General features: G+C 40.9%; 1 protein-coding gene across 1 annotated transcript; it reads left to right on the plus strand.

Moving 5' to 3' along the window:
• Nucleotides 1–13,018: 13,018 nt before the first annotated feature.
• On the plus strand, nt 13,019–15,285 carry LOC307036780 (general transcription factor II-I repeat domain-containing protein 2A-like; the record flags this gene model as incomplete). The annotated part of the gene is made up of 2 exons (XM_079677402.1): nt 13,019–14,863; nt 15,033–15,285. The coding sequence occupies one exon, from the start codon at nt 13,019–13,021 to the stop codon at nt 14,855–14,857; it is 1,839 nt and encodes a 612-aa protein (XP_079533528.1). The 3' UTR covers nt 14,858–14,863; nt 15,033–15,285.
• Nucleotides 15,286–20,730: the final 5,445 nt, after the last annotated feature.

The raw sequence follows: 20,730 nt of genomic DNA on the forward strand, positions 1-20,730 counted from the left end.
AATTAAAATATGTAATGTAAAAATAAAGTTGTACCGTGTATGGTTTTGACTTTGAAATATAAATATGGTTCAAATCCAAATCTCCTGTGTACAGTGCATACCGAAATGTATGAAATTATGCAAATGTCTCAACTTGTGTTAGCTTCAATAAAGTGGTGTTTGAATATTCTACAGTCTAGGTTATGTTATTATGTAAAGTTTCTCATTTTATAATTAGAAACCACTTTGCAATTCTGTTCTGGCGATCAAGCTTATGTTTATTTATAACACTTAAAATTATACTTCACAATGTTATGGTGTTTCTTCTATTTGTGTAATAATTCTGTACTACCACCAGAGTGCGCTATTTTAATTTCCTAGCTTAATCCACTAGGGAATAGCTGTTGCAAAACTGACTTGTTTTTAACAAGGAGAAACTTATTTTCCTTAAAAATATCTTTAAAATAGGAAGAACATTACACTATGGTTAAACAACACAGCACGTAACCGCCAAAACACATTTGCAACCAGGAATATTTCAAAAACCGCCTAAACACATTTGCCAGCAGAATTACATCAATAATCCGCCAATACACTTTTGCCAGCAGCAATACTTCAAAACTTTGAAAATACAACAATCCTTCCCTTTAATATCCAAAAATTGATTCAGCCTTCTAGATCCAACTGTGACAAGAAGTATTATTCGTTCTTCACAAGATGGAGGTCAGGAAAATGCCTCATTGGAGTGAGACCAGTTGCATAAGAACAAAGAAAGGAGTGCTTTGAATTTGCATTTCACGAAATGGCGATTGCCCTGTCTTTGTTTTTCCACATGTGGGGTGTAAACAAGATGGCACCCAATTATTTCGCACTATGACCTGTAGACAAAGAGATTTGTCCATGCGGCTCTCAGGTGGGAGTTTAAACAATGGCGAGGTGATCTTTAAACGAACCGTAACAAAGTAAACCACTGGTGTGGTATTATAAACCCTGAAATCCAAGCCAAAACAACACTTAGTTTAAAATAACAACATTTCTATCTAGTTTACAATGAAAAAAATGGGCTTTATCTTATTGATATCATCACTTAAAGTTAGGAACCCTTACGCACTAGCTATAAACCTGTTCACGTAATATTTGACTTTATAGTCGACTATGGGCTTTATCTTATTGATATCATCACTTAAAGTTAGGAACCCTTACGCACTAGCTATAAACCTGTTCACGTAATAATTGACTTTATAGTCGACTATTGGTTAACTGTTGCTATTTGGACACGCCAAACCGGGACCAATATGGAGACCTATCAGCAACTAATAATAGACCGTCGTCTTATTACTGCACTGCTGTTGTAATTCCGATTACCGTAACCCACCTGCAATATCTTCTTTAAAAACAGAACAGTTTTAACCACTGATAAAGGCTTAGACCTTAACCAAGCCTTTTCTTGAAAAGGACTTTCTTTAAAGCACTGACTTCGGTCTTAACCCTGAGTTAATTCACTATGCCCCGCTGGTTTTCACTTACTCGGCCCTTAACCGATTCGCTATGTCTCCAGATCTTAACAAAAATCGTCAAATGGGCTATATACCCTTACGTCATAGGCTAACTAACTACGAGCGTAACAAGAGACACCTACGTGAAAACAGCAAGGCACCTATCCGAAGTACAATGTCCACACACATTTATATTTAAAATTCAACACCCACACATGGTTAATAGCAGTGGCGGGCCGTGCATTTCACACCTAGGCCTTCAGTGATGTCCTACACAGTCCTACCTGAATTATTCCACCTCTTAATACCATCATTATGACGCCATGGCTCTAGAAACTATACATTTAGACAGAAACGCAGTATAACCGGGCGTTGCATCACCTTAACATAGTCAAGTACAACAGAGTTATATTAATATTTCCGAAGCATTTATAATCAATATATCCGCATTTACAATTAAGAGTGTTAAACTACCAGCTTTAAGATCGCTTGGATACGGTCAAAACTTAAAAATAAAAGGGGCTTTTAAGGCATTAGTCTACAAAGTTTTATTAAGTCCACCAAACCAAGTTTGTTCACTAAACAGCGCATTGTCGCACCCAAAGCAGTTTCATTTAAGAAACGTGACGATAAAGACACAAACTATTCACTGAAAATAAAAGAAAACAAACAAATAATTTGCATTTGTTCATGAGGATATATTTGCGACAGTGGTGAAAGTGTATTCCTAGCAATGAATGTCCACTTTGATAAAGGTTAAACCAAAACAATTCAACAAGTCTCCTTGAGTACTTTTACTGCACAGCTGAGCCAGTGCGCCACACACATCTCTATATCTCTTGCAGAAGCGTCAAACATTTATTTTGTATATATTTGTCATTTTAATTACATATATATTAATTCGTTAATATTGATTTAATATTAACGACATAAAATGACAAAAATATATTAAAATAAAATAAAAAATAAAATGCTTTGTAGGGAGAGTGGGGTAAGTAGTGCCAATTTTTACTTAAAGTGCCTTTAAAGCAAGGGGATTACAGTAATGCCTCCAACTAAAATATGTACATATAGTTTAGGATGTTGTGCATCCCTGGGAACAATCACTTCGGATCTTAAATAAACTGTTTGAGAAATATAGCTTTAGAAAAAAAAGTGGTTTTGTGGCACAACTTGCCCCCGGTGCGGGGTAAGTTGTGCCATTAGAGACAATACACTGGGGTAAATTGTGCCATTGATAATTGAAGTAAAACCGATCATTTTAATCTCACAAACAATAATGCTATATAAAAGCAAGACACATTCAATACAAAATTATTTATTTAATGTTTATTTAAAGTTGTAACAACATCAAAGGCCACTTTTCTATAACAAGGCCTATGAACACCTAACATCCTACTTGTCCAATGCTGCAGGGAAATATGAACTTCTGTTCCCTTCTGGCTGTACCACCAAGTTTTGTGGTGTGGCCAATTTGCTTAAACAAGGCCTAGCGCCACATGAACACATACTCAGAACAAAATTAAAATTCCAAAATGAGCACCTAATCATCTGCAAATCATCTGCATCTGAATCTCTTCACAGATTCGGCCTACTACTGAACATCCCACTTGTCAATGCTGCGGGGGAATGTGGACTTATACTCCCTTCTGGCTGTACCACCAAGTTTTTGTGGTGTGGGTAGTTTCTTGAGCACATCACCTCTAGGGATGACTCCTTCATCATTCTCTCTAAATGTGAAGATGGGGTTTCCATCAACAGACCTCTTACAACTTTGCTTCAGAAGCTTTGCACTGATCTCGTAACCTTCAACATTCTCCACCAATCCAACATAGTTATAGGATTTGGATTTTTTACCTGCAAACTTCACAATGACAACGTCACCAGCAGACAGATCCTTGTCACCATCATCATCATCATCACTGGACATCTGAACTCTCATAATGAGTGGCATCGCTAAGTTGAATCGGAAAGTCACTCTCTTCTGAGTTACTGGAGAGCACTTTCTTTTTGGGCTTGGTTGGTTTTGACCCTTTCAGAGCCCCCTTATTTCCACTCCTTTTCTTCTTTTCAGCCCGTTCCTTTTCTCTGCTGTGTGTCTTCTCCAGGCCATCTTCTGCCTCATCATTGGTGGTGCAGCTTTCTTCTGAGCTACTGTACACAGCTGTTTTTTTCTTGGTTTTGGTTTGGTTTGCAGCTTTCAGAGCCCTTTTCTTCTCTCTTTCATTCTTTTTCTTTTCCTGTTCAGCCTTTTTATCTTCTTTTTCTTTGTGAGCCTTCTCCAACTCCATCTTCTCAGGTGTGTCGGTCACGATTCTTGTTTTCACTTTCTTTCTTACAATTTTTTTTTTCTTTATGTGCCTTTTGGCAAGGGAAGAAGACGTATGGTCTTCCCCTGTTGCACCTCTTTCACTGCTCTTTCCAACTCCTCAAGAGGAGTTGAAACCCTGTCTGTCTTCCTTTTGTATTTGCGTGGCATGATGGATTTTGTTCTAAAATTAAGAATGTCACATAGTTTTAGTGATCAAATGTAAGAATACAATGTACAATAACAATAAAATACAATAAAGTAATATATAGTAAATAATCATAAGTTTTGGGTAAGTTGTGCCACTGGCACAACTTAACCCAGGCCCTTTGGCACAAATCACCCCAAGCCCACCATTTTGAAAAAAATGCATCCCCCAGCTGTTTTGAGCTAGCATCATGCTAACTGTATAGACTCATGGTGTAGCTTACTAAAGCACTAAAACATGTGTGAACTGTTTTCAAAGTTCTCTAGATTGTTCAAACACAGCAATCAAAAAACCTTGATCATAGAAATGTTACTTTGGAGGGCAAAAAAATGTTTTTTGAACTTAAATGTGCTTACCTCTCAAGCCATTTGTCTCTCTTCTTTGCAGGATGATTGAAATGGATGCCTCTTCAAAAATATGTGGTCACATGACCAACTTCTTCTATGGTTTTCTAGATAACAGGGGTGGCACTACTTGCCCCTTGGCATAAATTACCCCACTCTCCCCTACTCACCAAAACAACTGATTATTTGAATACAAAATCCATCCTCCTTTCTTTCCTCAAGAAGACTTCAATGACTCTGTTGTACAGTTTATCTGTGCGTTTCAGTTCCACCAATAAGTCATTTTCTATAGACATGAAGGCTAATGATGAAAGCCTAGTCTGTCCAGTAGAATTTCTGGCATAAGTTTTAATTCGCTTTAAGGCCGAGAATGACCGCTCGACAGAAGCAGTGGACACAGCGATAGTCACTGCCACACATGCCAATGTGTAAAGCTGCCCCATGCTCTCACTCAGATTTTTCTGCTTAAGGAAATCAAGGAGATCAATGGGACTTTTCCCTTCAAAATCAGTCATGGCATACATTACAGTCAGTTCTGTTTTTAGCCGGGACAGATCGAACAGTGTTCCGTGACTCTGTGTTAATTTGGCTAAGGCTGTATGCGGGAATTTTTTCCGGTAGGTCTGAAAGTGCTGGGGGTCCAGGAGGGAGAGAAACATTAATTTTTCGTGGTCTTGAAACCTACTCCGTATCTGGCAAAGAATGTTGTCCAGAATATTGCTGTGGAGTTGTTGGTAGTATGCGCGAAGGTCTCCTTGTGCTGTACGTGGGCCTCTGCGTGCGCTCGGACCACTTGAGATGCGCGCTGTGTCCTCGTAGATCTGACGAAACTGGCACCTCTCTCGCTCAATTGTGTCACAAAACTCGTTCACCCTTGTCAGACAGAATTGTACATCCAATGTTTGTTTCTGTAGTATTCCAAAGAGCACATCTGAATGCTTAAAAATCCCATTGAATGTTTCAAGCAAAAAACTAAACTCAAAATCATCCAGACGTGCATTAAATCCATCAGCGCTAAGCATAGTATCCCCATCATACTCCTCATGATGTTCCAGTATGTGGTCAAACACCTCCTTTAGGGAAACTCTCTTCTCAAAGACTGCATTGACCAATCTCGATGTATATTGCCACCGCGTTGGTGCAACATTAGGAAGACGACGCTTGCAAATGTCATCCAGCAGTTGCGTGCGCTTAGGGGATCTGGAGAAAAATGCTGCAAGGCCATTGAGGCTGGCAAAAAAGACCTTGCATTCTTTAAGCTTTGAGGCCCCTTGAGTCAGTACTAAATTTAGTCGATGTGCATAGCAGTGAATGAATAAGGCCATAGGTGCCCTCTCCTTAACTTTAGCCTGCACCCCGTTTAGTCCAGATGCCATGACCGCTGCGCCATCATAACACTGTGCCACAACTTTATCCAGACTACATTCATATTCCTCCATGAAACGGAAAATAAGAGCGGCAATGTCATCAGCTCGCTTGCCGCTTGTAACATCTTCAAATCTGACAAACCGCTCCTTGACACCTGTGTCCGTCACATAACGCAGGACAAGTGCCAGTTGTGCTACATTACCCACGTCTGTCGTTTCGTCCACCATAATAGCGACAAAGGGTGCTTTTTTAACCTCCATTTTGATCTCTTCTCCCATCACTTCAGCAATAGCATAAATCAGGTCGTTTTGTATTTTGCCTGACGTCCCAGTAAACACTTTGTTTGTGGACAGGTGGTAATGCAAGTCTGTGTTGTTCTCAGCAAGCAAAGAAAGAAGCTCCACGTAGTTTCCTCTGTTTCTGGACTCGGCGCTTTCATCGTGTCCCCTAAATGAAAGTTCCTGTTTACCCAAAAACAGGACACAATCAATCAGTCTTTTCAATATTTCCCTATTTTTGTTCACCCTTTCGTTGTGGAGCTCCGTTTCCCGGCGCACTTGTTCGTTGAGCTGTAGATCCACTCGGGTGTCCCCAAAGGTTTTCAAAAGCACCATTGCTTGTAAGTGCCCAGCCGTGCTTTGGTGTCTCGTTGCTGCCTTGGTTAGACAACTCAAGTTTGCAAATCCAGTGTGGCTCCAAACACCAAATCGATCAGTTGCAGATAGCAGGCATTCCCAGCAGTACAATTTGCAGTGCCTCTCGGAGGCTGTGAGCCAGGGGTACCGCTCGTAGTTAGTGATTTGAAAGTGGCGGACAAACCCTTTCCCCCGCTGTGATAGGCTCGCTAGCGTCGGGGTTGGCCGTGCTCTTCTCACGATGTCTAGCTTTTCTTGAAAAGTTTGTCTTGAAAATGGCGTTGTAATTATATCTGCGACCAAATCGATCTCTTCTCCTCCTTCAGCCATTGTGGGTTGAAAAAGAACAGCTTGTAGAAATCTACACAGATTAGCTCGTTCAAATTCAAGTTCAGTTTGCTAGCTCTACATAGCTCTGCCTCTCAATAGTGCGTATCCAATCAAAAGACGTGCACGTGCTAACGTCATCGTACGCCTGCTAGCTGGCCCGTTGTCGCCAACTCAAAATCTGATTGGTTAACGCCACAGTTTTGTTTCCGTTCACTTTAATCTACAGGCGCCCGCACTGTTGATTCTGAAGGCCTAAGGGCAGATTATGACACATTATGGCTGAAATATGATTGGATAAAAGCTCTAACATAAAGGCCAACCCTCCAAATCTCGTTCTGAGGCTGGAAGCAGCGCAACCAAGAGGAAAGCTATGAAATGAAGAGAATAGACTACAGGGAATAATTTAATACATATTTGTGGAAAAAATATATCAAAATTTAATTTATATTCTGATGATGTTTAGGCCAGCAGAGAAGGCCTTGCTGGCCCTGACGGCCCACCACTGGTTAATAGCATGCAGGGTTAATGGAACAAAAGAAAGTGTGAACTCACCCTGCTTGTGACAAAACAACGCCTCGTGGTTTTAGAGTGATTATTTTATCAATTTGGGTTGTTTTAACATTAAAATGCACAGCTATTTTCAGGATCCGCCGGCTGCCGTCAAACACACAAATCTAACATTGCCTAGTTTAACTAGTGAAGAATCTTTGTCATAACAGGCATCTTCGTACCGATTGATTTGAGCTCTTGTGTGTCGAATGGCTGCAAGCGTCTCCAGGAAACAGCCGGTTGGTTTTCTCTCCTCGGTCAGCAGGATCACGTCGGGGAACCCACCAAATTGTAAACTGTGTTCGTTATTCTCCCGTCCAGGAGAGAAGCTTTAAAAGGAGACTAAATGGAGTCTCTGTGAAAGTTCAATTGGGTACTTTAATTAAAAAAGGCGCGGGTTGGTCACAAGCATGATATTGTTCAGTCAGACAAACAGCTGTGATCTGCTCCTCGTTAGGGAAGAGAAGAGGTTGATCTCTCCTCCGGTGCTGTTATATATCCTCTGCTGGCTCCTCCCCGCCAGCCGGCTCGCCTCGTCTCCAATGTCCGTTGTTGCATTTAAACAGAGGATTGGTTCTTTTCACATTCAATATATGCTTAACACGCCTTTTCTCCTCATATTCTCTTTCATCACTTTTCATGTAACACATTCTAAACGCTGTAATCAATACTCTAAAAAATACTTCTCTGCTCGTTTGGTTTCCGGTGATTCCGGATGTTGTCACATGCTACTCTCGTCTGTAAACAATAATGTATTCAAATAAACTGTACCTTCATTTAACATTCAGCATGGTAGTATCTCGACAGCTATAGTTGTAGTGTTAAATCAGTAGGCTTCGGTTTGCACCACTCCATATCATTTCGCTACTAAATTCACCTCTTTTGGAAATTGTAAATTTACCACATGCTAACTGCCACCCGGAGATGAAAGAGTTTCAGAATAAAGCTTAACAGCTGGTGTTGCACAAGAATTTCTGGTTTTTCAGTGTAAAACTGCATTAAAACTGACGGCATGTTTAAACTACATCTCCCCATTAAAACATTGATTTTAATTTCTAACACGCCTTATGGGTACACGGAGAAGTTATATTTATTTAATGCAACATTATGGGTTTTACATGTCCTGTTCATAAAATGGTAATCATTGCAATATTAATTGAGCATGTTATGCTCAAAGGAGGGAGTGTCACGATTATAAAGACATGTTGATTTCAGTGACGTTGTAGTTAATAAATAATAACATGTAGTTAACAATAGGTCTCATAACAACAAAAGGTATGCCGAAGCTTAGGCCTTCTCCAAGGAGGGATTGGTCAAGTTTTAGATATTAGACGAATAGAAGTGGATGAATATGTCAGAACTCTGAGTAATATTATCCACGTTTTGTCTACACAGGCTAGGAATACTACGGAGATACCAGACGAGACACCAGAAGAGACTCCTGTTCGGCCAGGTGATTGGGTGAGGGCAGTGCTTGAATTGGAATAAAAAAGGTGCCAGTACTCTAAATCAGCAACAAGTATTTCGCACAAAGTCATAGTATATCCTATAATGCTGGTGGGTTTGTCTCTTTACTGTATATTTTAGAAAGGCTCACTGTACTTAAACAAAATGACATCTGAGCGCATCTGAGATTAGAGGGGGTGCAGTGGTAAAGTGTTATTTTTATAAGTGGGGAGTGGACCTGACACCCTCTAGTCTAGGGGGGTCAATTTGAGAGCAAAATGAAGAGATATATGGATACCTCTCAACATCCATAATGAAACAACTGTAAACAGATTTACTTTTTCTTTATGGATATAAAAGAAAGTAAAGCTTGACTCCTACTGGCTGGTTAAATGACTCCTCGTCCCTGAGGCCACTACCAGTTTTTTGTGCCATTTTGCTGGATTTATTTGTCAATAGCGTTGCTGCACAAAGTGATAGCCCTCTAGTTTAAATCTACTACCCAAAAAGAAACATATGGAGATGGGTTACTATTTAAAAAAAATTGCAAATCTATTTGGGAACAGTGGGGCCGGGCCTCAAATCCTATAGGGGGGTCCGGGGGCATGCTCCCCCGGTAAGATTTTCTTTTTAAATGTTGGACTTAAATGCATCAATCTGGTGCATTTTGAGGGGGAAATAAAGAGACTACACCCATATGAAACAAAAATGTATACATTTAAATAATCATAAAATCATAAGTACATGGCCATAACCAATAACATACAATATCCAATATGAAAAAACATTGAAACTTGTTTATTTATTTGTTTTTGGTTCATTTATAGTTGTGAGTGTGTCTGGGCTCCTGAATCGGCCTCTCCTGTCTCCCTCCTCTCCCCCTGCTCCTCTTTGAGGCAACAGCAAAGACTAGTTTTAGCTCTCAACAAGTTTATCTTACCTTTTTTCACCTAGTTAACATTTTGTTTGTATTATTCACGCATATTTTACTAATCACTACCCCCTCAAATGGAAATATGTGTTTACATAAATGGTGACCGAACCGTTTGAGACCCACTGAGATAACTTAAACTAAGTTAACTATCTAAAGACTCAGAGAGTAATTTACCTCACCAGAGCTGTAGTTATCAGCCTCTCAGTCTGACAGCAAAGGACTCTCCCTCCACCTTGTTGTTGAAAAAGCTCCTTATATCCGTTAGCGCAGCTAGCTAGCACCAGATGCTAACAACAATACACGTAACCGGTGCGCGCGCTTTCTCGCTCGCTCGCGCCACACATACACCAACACACACCCTCCCGAGCTTCAATGACACACAGAGACCAATCGAGGGCATTAGTATGATCTGTATGAAAGTGGCAATGTCGGCAGGCCACGTCATGTAGACAGCCAGTCACCCTCTGTGAGGCAGAGTCAGACCCACATTTGCGCTGCGTTGCGTTTACAATATATACGTATATTGCCGGCGGCTGAGTACCGGCATTTTACTGAGTACCGGCACCTTGCCGGTACGCAAATTGACACCACCTCACACATTGTCACCCTTCACTGGCAACTTCCAGAAAATTATTGGGAGTTAGAACTGATTTGGCAGAGCTGGAACAAAACAATAAATAGAAATAAGATAAAGATAGAAACAGCTCAAAAGACGAATTGTCTATAGATTGTACACTAAAGTGAAAACCTGTTTTTTGTTTTACACCTGAAAAAGAGTCCAACGTTTTGTATACGTTATTTTTGTACTCATTATTTAAATTCTGTAACTGACACAACCATGGAGAAAATAGAGATGATATCAAGAACAAACTTAAGCCAAATCAATTGTGGGGTTCCCTAGGGATAAGAGTTAGAATAGCATTGTTGATTGCCCAGCAAACAATGTGGGCTTCGTAAATAATTGGACAGCCTCCTGGGGAAAACCTGGTCTGATTAAGAGAGACGGCATTCATCCTACTTTGGAAGGTGCAAATCTCATTTCGGCAAACATTTCAGGGCTTTGTGGACTTAATCCATGACAAACTGGAGTTGAGACCAGGAGGCAGAGTCGCAGTCTTACACGCTTCTCTGCGCTCTCTCCTAGGCAGACATCCATAGGAATCCCGAACCCAATAAAATACCCAACGGTGTGTGTGTCTGCCCAAGGACAATTTAAGGTAAAACCTAATAGAGGTGTCATACATAATAACCTAATAAAAGTAAATGTAACAACTACTACAGTGCAACAAAACAGGAAGATTAAATGTGGTCTCTTAAACATAAGATCTCTAGCATCAAAAGCAATATTGGTAAATGATTTAATATCAGACTATAATATTGATATATGCTGTCTCACTGAAACTTGGTTGAGACATGAAGAATATGTCAGCATAAATGAGGCCACTCCACCCAGCCATATCAATACTCATATTGCCCGAGACACCGGCCGAGGAGGTGGAGTTGCAGCAATCTTTGACTCAAGTTTACTTATCAATACTAAACAAAAATTAAATTATACCTCCTTTTGGAAGCCTCGTTTTTAGTCTTACGCATCAGACCTGGAAAACTTTGCAGCCAATCTTATTTGTTACAGTGTACCGTGCACCAGGTCCTTATTCAGAATTAGTTGGCATACAGCAGGGGTTCTCAAAGTGCGGCCCGCGGGCCAATGGCGGCCCTCGGAAATGTTTCTGGCGGCCCGCGATAGTTAACCTGTTAAACCCCAAGTACAGTAAAATATATATATATATATATATATATATATATTTTTTTTTTAACAGACATTGCTCCAGATAACAAACCGTACATCAAAACATGTAACAACAAACAACTAAACAAAACGTAATGGGGGAGGGGGGGGGGGGGGGGGGTGGATGCAAGGATGACTTCCTAAGACAGCTGATTGTGACATACACAGGACATTACATACACAATACATTATACATTACACAGGAGATGCCATATTGACAGGGTTAGATAGGAGAGCTGCGGACAGTGAACCGCAATCCTCCTGTCTCCCCTCAAAATCCCCCAGCAGAGAAGCTGCACGCTCCATGTTCAGTAGGTCCAGATACTCCCTCAGCCATGAGTCCCTAGTAAAGCAGGCTGGTTTGCGTTCCTTCCAGTTTAATAGGATGAGTCTTTTTGTAGCTAAACAGGCCAATGTCCAGAGCCGATCGGTAGTCCTTGCAGGATTGCCATCTGGCTTGAGACCCAGTAGACATGCAATGGGACATGTAGGGAAATTAACTTTTAAAGATTCAGACAATAAGGATATTACTTCTGACCAAAGTTTTTTTTACCGCTGGGCATTCCCAGAGTAGGTGCAACAATGTACCTCGCTTGCCACATTCATGCCAGCATAAATCTCTGTGTTTATTGTCCGTCTTGGATTTTGTAACAGGGGTGATGTAAGCTCTATTGAGAATTTTGAACTGTATGATCCTGAATCTTACACATTTAGAAGAGAACATAGCTGACTGCCAAATGGAGTTCCATTGCAAAGCAGACAGAGAGATATTCAAGGTATGCTCCCAGGACAGTTGGACAGGAGAATAGGTATTCGGGGCAGCCCTAGATAATAATTTATAAATGTTAGAGACCACACCTGATGATATGATTGCTTTCTTGAGGCGCTGGTCCTCTTCCATACATGAAGCAGGCATGGCTTATTTATTGATGGTCCATCAATCCATTTTTGTGCAAAAATCGGAGAAACTAAATTATAGCATTATGGTAGCCACCGGAGGCTAGCGCAGCTTCCGGTTCCTCTACGCGTCACTCTCACTCCTTATTTGGTAACCTGAATCTCGCAAATCCCGCAAATCTCGCGAGTTGCAGTTAAGCGGAAAATCTGTTGTAAGTTATCAGAAACGGGAGTTAGCTAGCGATTTTAGCTAGTCACTGTCTGTAGATAACCCAACTTTGTGTCCTCTGAGACTGAAGGAGATGTTGCATTGTTTTTGTTGCCTTCGTTGTAGTTTTATGTGTATTTTGGATTTAATTTAGGTTAACTTCCAGTTCCGTTTGCATGCTTTTATTTTGAAGGCGAGATAACGTGTTTGACAGGAAGTTGTGGTGGCATCGGAGACAACTTGACAGATAAAGTAGTGTCTGCTATGTAACGGCAGAGAAAGAGTGTGTGTGTTTGCGTGTGTGGTTAAGTATATGAACGCACACAAAAGTCCGGTTATACAATAATAAAACAACAAGCTGTCTCTCCCAACGTCCACACTCAGGCACACTGTTATTTCCACTGAATACCCCCAGCGCGAGCATCCCCAAACTCACTCCCTGATTGGATGCACGTCCCAAAGGCGGCAAAGTGTTCACGTGAACATCGGAAACAAAATTTGTTGGAAGTTTTCGTTGTTTAAGCGAGATGGAGGAGCCAGGGCCGTCGCGTAAAAAACGTTTTGTCAGTGAGGAGAAAAGGAAGTTCCAGGAGAAATGGAGCAACGCTTACTTCGTTTTACCTCAGGGGTCGGATAAAGTGATATGCCTCATCTGCAAGCAGGTGAATGCAATGCTCAAGGAGTATAACATAAAACGCCATTATGATACCAATCATAAAATGTATGACAAGTTCATGGGCAAGGAGCGCAGAACTAAACTTGAACAACTTCAAAGAGGTTTAACTGCCCAGCAGTCAGTTTTCACAAATCTTGCAAAATCCGGTGAAGCTGTAACACAGGCTAGCTATGTGGTAGCTCACGAAATTGCCAGGCGGAGCAAGCCGTTCAGTGATGGAGAATTCGTGCGAGACTGCATTTTGAAAGTGGCTGACATTGTATGCCCTGAACAAAAGTCAAAGTTCCGTGACATAAGTTTATCGAATGACACAGTGACACGACGAATCGAAGATCTGGCCAATGATCTCAAAGAGCAATTGGGACTACGTGTGGAAGGCCTAGGCAAGGGGTCCTTTTCTATAGCACTGGATGAGAGTACAGACATTTCTGATACTGCACAACTGCTGATTTTCATTCGAACGGTCACGGAGGACTTTGAAATAGGCGAGGAACTGCTAAGCATGGAGAGTATCAAAGACAGAACAAGGGGAATCGACATTTGTGATGCTGTGTGTCGTAGTCTCGATGCATACAATGTGGAGCTGACATCCATGGTCGGTGTCACAACAGATGGAGCGCCAGCCATGGTCGGGAGAAAGGCGGGCGCTGTCTCTTTGCTCAGCGACAAAGTGGCCAATAACGGAGGTGAGAACCTAATCAAATATCACTGCATAATTCACCAAGAAGCCCTTGCTGCTCATACGCTTGAAATGAAACATGTCATGGACATTGTTGTCAAGACAGTGAATTTCATAAAGTCCAGAGGTCTGAATCACCGTCAATTCAAAACTTTTTTGGTGCAATCAGAGGCTGAATTTGGTGACGTCATATACTTCACTGCTGTCAGGTGGCTGAGCAGAGGTGCCACACTGAAGCGTTTTTTTAATTTGAGGAAAGAAATCGCTGAGTTCATGCAATCAAAAGGACAAGATCTGCCACAGTTAAGTGACACTGAATGGCTTTGTGACCTAGCGTTCCTTGTTGACCTGAACACCTTTCTCAGCGATCTCAATGTGAAGCTGCAGGGCCATGGGAAGCTCATTTCCACATTGTTTGAAAGCGTCAAAGCTTTCCAGCGAAAACTTCAACTAGTGCAGGGACAGCTCAGAGAGGGGGATCTAACCCATTTCCCCACCTGCAAGGTGCTCGCAGGTGAATGTGACGTTTTACATCACCTGTGTTCAGACAAGAACCACAACCTCATGGAAAAACTCCAAGAGGAATTCCACCACCGCTTCTCGGACTTCAGTGACCACGAGAAGTCATTCAACCTATTCCAAGATCCCTTCACATGTGCACCCGAAGAAGAGCCTGCAGAAATGCAGTTCGAGCTCATCGACCTGCAGGAGAGCTCTGAGGCCAGAGCAGCATATCGAGACAAGAATCGCATCGAGTTCTACAAAGGACTTTCCCCATCTACGTACCCTGCACTTCGCCAACATGCCATCAGAATGGCCTCTCTGTTCGGAAGCACATACATTTGTGAGAAAACCTTCTCAACCATGGCCATCAACAAATCCCAGCTGAGATCCAGGCTGACGGATGCCCATCTACATGCTCTCCTTCGTATAGCAACAACGGAGATGGAACCGGACATCAAAGGAATAGTAGCCAACAGACGACAGCACCATAAATCCCATTCAAAGTAGGAAAAGGTATGTTGATGACAGGCAATAATAGCCGATTTGTGTTACAAATACAACAACAATAATAATAACAATGATGATGATGAATACTGTGTTATTGTGGTCTTTGGTAAGCTTCTATTTTAAAAGTCTCTTTCTCTCCCTCCCCCCTCTCTGTCTCTCTGTATTTGTCTTGCAGAGACTATCCTGTGGTGCTTGAGTAGCTGGAATTGGTTCTGAAACAGGGCCCTGCTGATAAGACAGGAAATCCACAGCATATCACTAACTCCAGCGCAATACTCTCTGTGTGTGTGTGTGTGTGTGTGTGTGTGTGTGTGTGTGTGTGTGTGTGTGTGTGTGTGTGTGTGTGTGTGTGTGTGTGTGTGTGTGTGTGTGTGTGTGTGTGTGTGTGTGTGTGTGTGTGTGCAATAAAGAAAAGATTTGTTTTGGAATTTTGTGTTCCGTTTTTTCTTGGGCGGCCCGCAATCCAATATTGGGTACCTAAATTGGCCCTCACTCATCAAAACTTTGAGAACCCCTGGCATACAGGGAACTGCTTTAGGCTGGTTTAGGTCCTATCTATCTGAACGCTCTCAGTTTGTACGTGTCAACGATGAATCTTCCATGCAAACCAAAGTTAGCCATGGAGTGCCACAGGGCTCAGTGCTTGGACCTATTTTGTTCACACTATATATGCTTCCGTTAGGCAATATTATAAGGAATCATTCTGTAAACTTTCATTGTTATGCGGATGATACTCAACTATATTTATCAATCAAGCCTGATGAAATTAATCATCTAAATAAAATTCAAGACTGCCTCAAGGACTTAAAAACGTGGATGACCTTACATTTTTTGATGTTAAACACGACCAAAACTGAAGTTATTGTACTTGGCCCGAAGAATCTACGAAACAAATTATCTAAAGATATACTAACTATGGATGGCATTAATTTGGCCTCCAGTGAGACTGTAAGGAATCTTGGTGTTATATTTGATCTTGATTTATCCTTTAACAGCCACATAAAATCAATTTCAAGGACCGCCTACTTCCATCTACGTAACATTGCAAAAATCAGGCATATCTTGCCTCAAAACGATGCAGAGAAAATAGTCCATGCATTTGTTACTTCAAGGCTGGATTATTGTAACTCCTTATTATCAGGGTGTACCAAGAAGTCAGTCAAGTCGCTTCAGCTGATTCAAAATGCTGCAGCTCGTGTACTAACCAGAGTTAGGAAAAGGGACCACATTACTCCTGTTCTGGCTGCCTTACACTGGCTCCCTATAGAACACAGGATAGAATTTAAAATTCTTCTTCTCGCCTACAAAGCCCTTAATGGGCAGGCGCCATCTTACCTTAAAAAACTCATTATACCCTACTGTCCTACTAGGGCATTGCGTTCCAAGAATGCAGGGTTGTTGGTTGTTCCTAGAGTCTCTAAAAGTACAATGGGAGCCAGAGCCTTTTCTTGTCAAGCTCCAATTTTGTGGAATCAGCTTCCAGTTTGTGTTCGGGCGGCAGACACCCTATCCGATTTTAAGAGTGCGCTTAAGACCTTCCTTTTTGATAAAGCTTATAATTAGGGCTGATTCGATTCAGCCCTTAGTTTTGCTGATATAGGCTTAGTTTGTCGGGGGACATCTTACTTCTTCCTTCTCTCTGTCTATACCTGTGTACTCTCATGTTCCGATTAACCCAGCTTCCCCAAATTTCTTTCTTTTTGGTGTCTATATACGTCAGGATCCGGAGTCATGGATGATCCTGCAGTCCTGTGTCATGGATCGCGAGTCCTGGATCTTGATTCGTGGCTGTGGTCCTGGATCATAAGTCCTGGATGGATATCCTTGTGGATTCATCTTTCTATTATACACACATGCATTTCCAAACATTTTGACTACCTATGTTGCAAATGTATTATCTTTTCAATTTACACACGGCATCTATTGCACATCTGTCCGTCCTGGGAGAGGGATCCCTCCTCTGTTGCTCTCCCTGAGGTTTCTCCCATGTTTCCCTTTAAACTGTGGGTTTTCTCTGGAAGTTTTTCCTTGTACGATGTGAGGGTCTAAGGACAAAGGGTGTCGTATTGTCATTCTGATATTCTGTACAAACTGTGAAGTCCACTGAGACAAATGTAACATTTTTGACATTGGGCTATATAAATAAACATTGATTGATTGATTGTGCTCATTACACTTGGCAACTTTCCGGTTGGATGGGGAGTACAATATCATGTAAGACATGGATCCATTAGTTCACTCATAGAGAATGCCCACATCACTAACAGAACTCCAGCTGTGTTTCAGAGACTTTCACTTATTCCCAGAGCCAAAAGATTAGCTGAGCAACAAGAGGAGGAGTTAGAAATACTTGTTCCCAAATCAGAGGCGGTTATAATAAAGATGATTCACCCCCCCTATATGCAGTTCTTGTATCAAATGATGAGATGAGGATATGTGATCAGGATATGTAATGTAAGTGATGGGGATTTACAGATTTTGGGAATCTCCAAATACACTGGATCCATGTTTTAGTCTGTACCGGAAACACCCCCTGTTAAGACTATGGACAACCGACCGGTGACCTGAGCACAATTATTGAAAATGATTACAGTAGAAACAGGCTACTAACCCACAAGTACAGCTTTGTACGTACAAATTATATGAACAAAATTCCACAGCAGATAGTGGCGACATTGCAGATATGTCCAGTCACAAAAAGTTACTTATGATCTAAATAACAGTGAGATTTAAATTGATGGAGAAAATATGGGGACGTTCTTTTATAGTGTGTGAAATATGTGGTGCTTGAAACATGTAGGTATTTCAATTTATAGAAGAAAATGGTTACCTGAAATAGTTATTTGAAGTAGCCATGTTACAGTGGGTGAAAACAATGTTTAGGGATATGGTAAAATTATTAGGAGACATTAACTGGGTTTAGATGAGATTTAACATCTAAGACAGATAGTAAGATTAGAAAAATAGATTGGAAAAGGTTGGATTTATTTTACCTCAGTGTGTTAGAATTATCTATAGGTAATGCGTCCCGAGATCTCTCTCTCTCTCTCTCTCTCTGCCTGTCAGACCGCTACGACCCCATCTTCCAAGCAGACAAAAGACCTCACCACAGGAGACTCCTCCTTCTCCATTGAACAGACAGAGAACCAGAGCTGAAACAAAAACGACGAGACTGCATCCAGAACCATCTCCACCTGAGGCATCCAGAACCAAAACCAGCTGACATAAAAAGGCACACTCTCATCGGTCCCCCGCAGGACATGAAGTTCCAAGCTGAGCCACGAGATTTGGCACAAGAGCAGAGTGTGGGACATGAGAGCGGAATACGCCCTCCATGCAACAGCGAAGAGACTGTAAAGGAGGAGATGAAATGCAAAGTAGTTGGGCCACTGGAGAGAGTTACAGCGGAAGGATCCAAGAGTGGATGGACTGAGGAGAAGGTGGACGGAGGAGAGGACAGGACGGAGGAGTTGGCATGGTCCAGCAGAACGTGAGGGGGTCGTGGCTTGACAACCATAGGGGGTGAGAAGGAAAACGGGAGTGAGTGAGTTTACACATAAAAACACTTATTCACCAACGAGAAATACGTAAAGAAAAAGATTTATTAGCCACGAATTAATCAATTGGTAAATTTATAAAGTAAGAAAGAGGAAACTATTAGGTAATCCTAAAAACACACTGAGGGTAGAACATTTTATTCAATCTTTTCATCATATAAAAAATTATTCTTGAAGAGATTCCGATTCATGTGCGAATTTGGGGAAGATTTAATTTGTTACAAAAATAAATCTACAGTTTAAAGGGATAGTTTTAGTAACCACTCTATAGAAGCAGACCAATCTTTATTTTTATGTTAAAGGTAGAGCTAGTACCAAGCCAAAGATAGTATTCCAATCTAAAGTATTGATTTCACCATTGTAGCATGGTTATTACCACAGGAGAACTGTTAAAGTGGAAACAAATTTGTTTGTCGTCCAAGATGTAGAGTTTTTTAAAAAGAAACTGGGCAAAGAGCGATTATAAATTGTAATTTTGAAAAACGAATATAATTGGGAGTAATGCATGCGGGACTTTGGATCACTCATTGTGATGGTGCATATTTTTGACAACAAATATCATTCAGGGAGAAGGGGTCGCTCAACCCACCCTGCAGATGTTTTAAATCTTACTTGCAGCTTCAGAGGGAGCGCACTGCACCAGAGTATGAGTTTTAAAAGACAAGCGCCACCACCTCCTAATGGTCATCCATTCACCAGATGACCTGACATTTAGAGATATTATTTAAAGGAGAAACATATCTGCCATAAGTGAAAATTCCTGAATTGAACTACAAACCATTAATGAAATTACTTCTGTCTTTAAAATCCTTGTTAAAGGAGGGAGTAATTGTCACATGCTCGGACACCCAAGGATCCACACACTGTTAAAGGGGTTAGCATAGTTATTTAAGTAGACCATTGAAGATAAATTAGTATAATGAGTTAGTGATATTCCACCGGTTTTCACACCATTTCAGGGACTTTATCACTGCATTAGAACAGACCACCCAAAGTTACTGAAGTAGGAACTTTTAAGGGATGAAATTCTACAACTGTTGTAACTGACCAAAATCTTCTCCCAGAAATGACTGTCTAGAATGTCGTACCCCAGAGTAGATGTTTGGTGGTATCGTGGAACTAAAACCTTGTAGGCCTAATCATAATCCACAGCTATCGTTTGGGACTACAGTCCCGTTGACAAACCACGTGATTAATCTTCAAGCTCTGGGATTGGAAGTTGGAGTGGCAGTGCGCCAAGGTTACGTCGAGCGTCAAGCTCTTTGAAATGGAACGAAACCAAGGCAGACTATTCAAAACTGGTCTTGAACGCCCCCCGAGAACTAGACATGCTGGCTATTGTGTTTCGCAACATGTTCTCTATGGCACGTCTCTACTGGGAATTGTAGTTTTAAGAGACGTTTTTGTTTTTCCCAAAATTAGAAGTTGACAGTATTAAACTGTGTACAGTCCTGGAGGTTTAGGCGATAGGAAACACATTGGTGTGTACACATTTAAAACATGTAATTACTAAATCGGGTGAAAATCGCTTGTATCCATAATGGGCAGCATTAATATATACCCACATGACAGCTCATTGTTACTTTGTAATTCTACTCCACAATAATTCAGAGGTTAACCTGGTATTTTTACTCCACTACATTTATTTTAGTTACTTTGCAGATTCTGATTAATGATGTGAAATATAAACAACCCTTAAAGCAGACTTTAGTTACACCTGAGTCAAATTCAGGCAAAGTGATTGTCAAATGCAAACAATCAGGAGAGATATTTGATAGTTGGTGCTTGAGAAGACTAGACATTTATCTGCAGATCTCTATAAAGTATATTCATTACTCGTTATTCTCTACTAATAGTTAATTAAAAACTGTATATAATTGCTATTTTGAACATCCCTTTCAAGATTTTCTAAGGTTTATTGACATATACACAACTACAGTGTCGTTATGCAATGAATGAAAAACTTGGGTCACAGTCAGGTTCCTCAACAGTGCATTACAAGACATCTATCAATATGTGTTTATACCTCCAACATTAAACTGTCAAATTCTGCACATTTCTTATACTATCTACATACATAAGAGTACAATTAATGTGTATAATATCAGTTAAAATAAGTGCTTCAACATAGTTAACATTGCAGGAAAGCAATATTTTAGACGTTAAGTACTTTGTCAGGCTTAATATTTATCTGTAGATAGATACCCCAAAGCTTTTTTCTTATTTGAAAGAAAACCTTAACCTAAAGTATTCTTTAATGTGTTAATAAAGGTAAATTAGTTTGTCTGTTTTGCACATCCTCCTATTAAATATCTT

Source organism: Notothenia rossii (assembly GCF_949606895.1).
Source record: "Notothenia rossii genome assembly, chromosome: 4".
NCBI classification, from domain to species: Eukaryota; Metazoa; Chordata; class Actinopteri; order Perciformes; family Nototheniidae; genus Notothenia; species Notothenia rossii.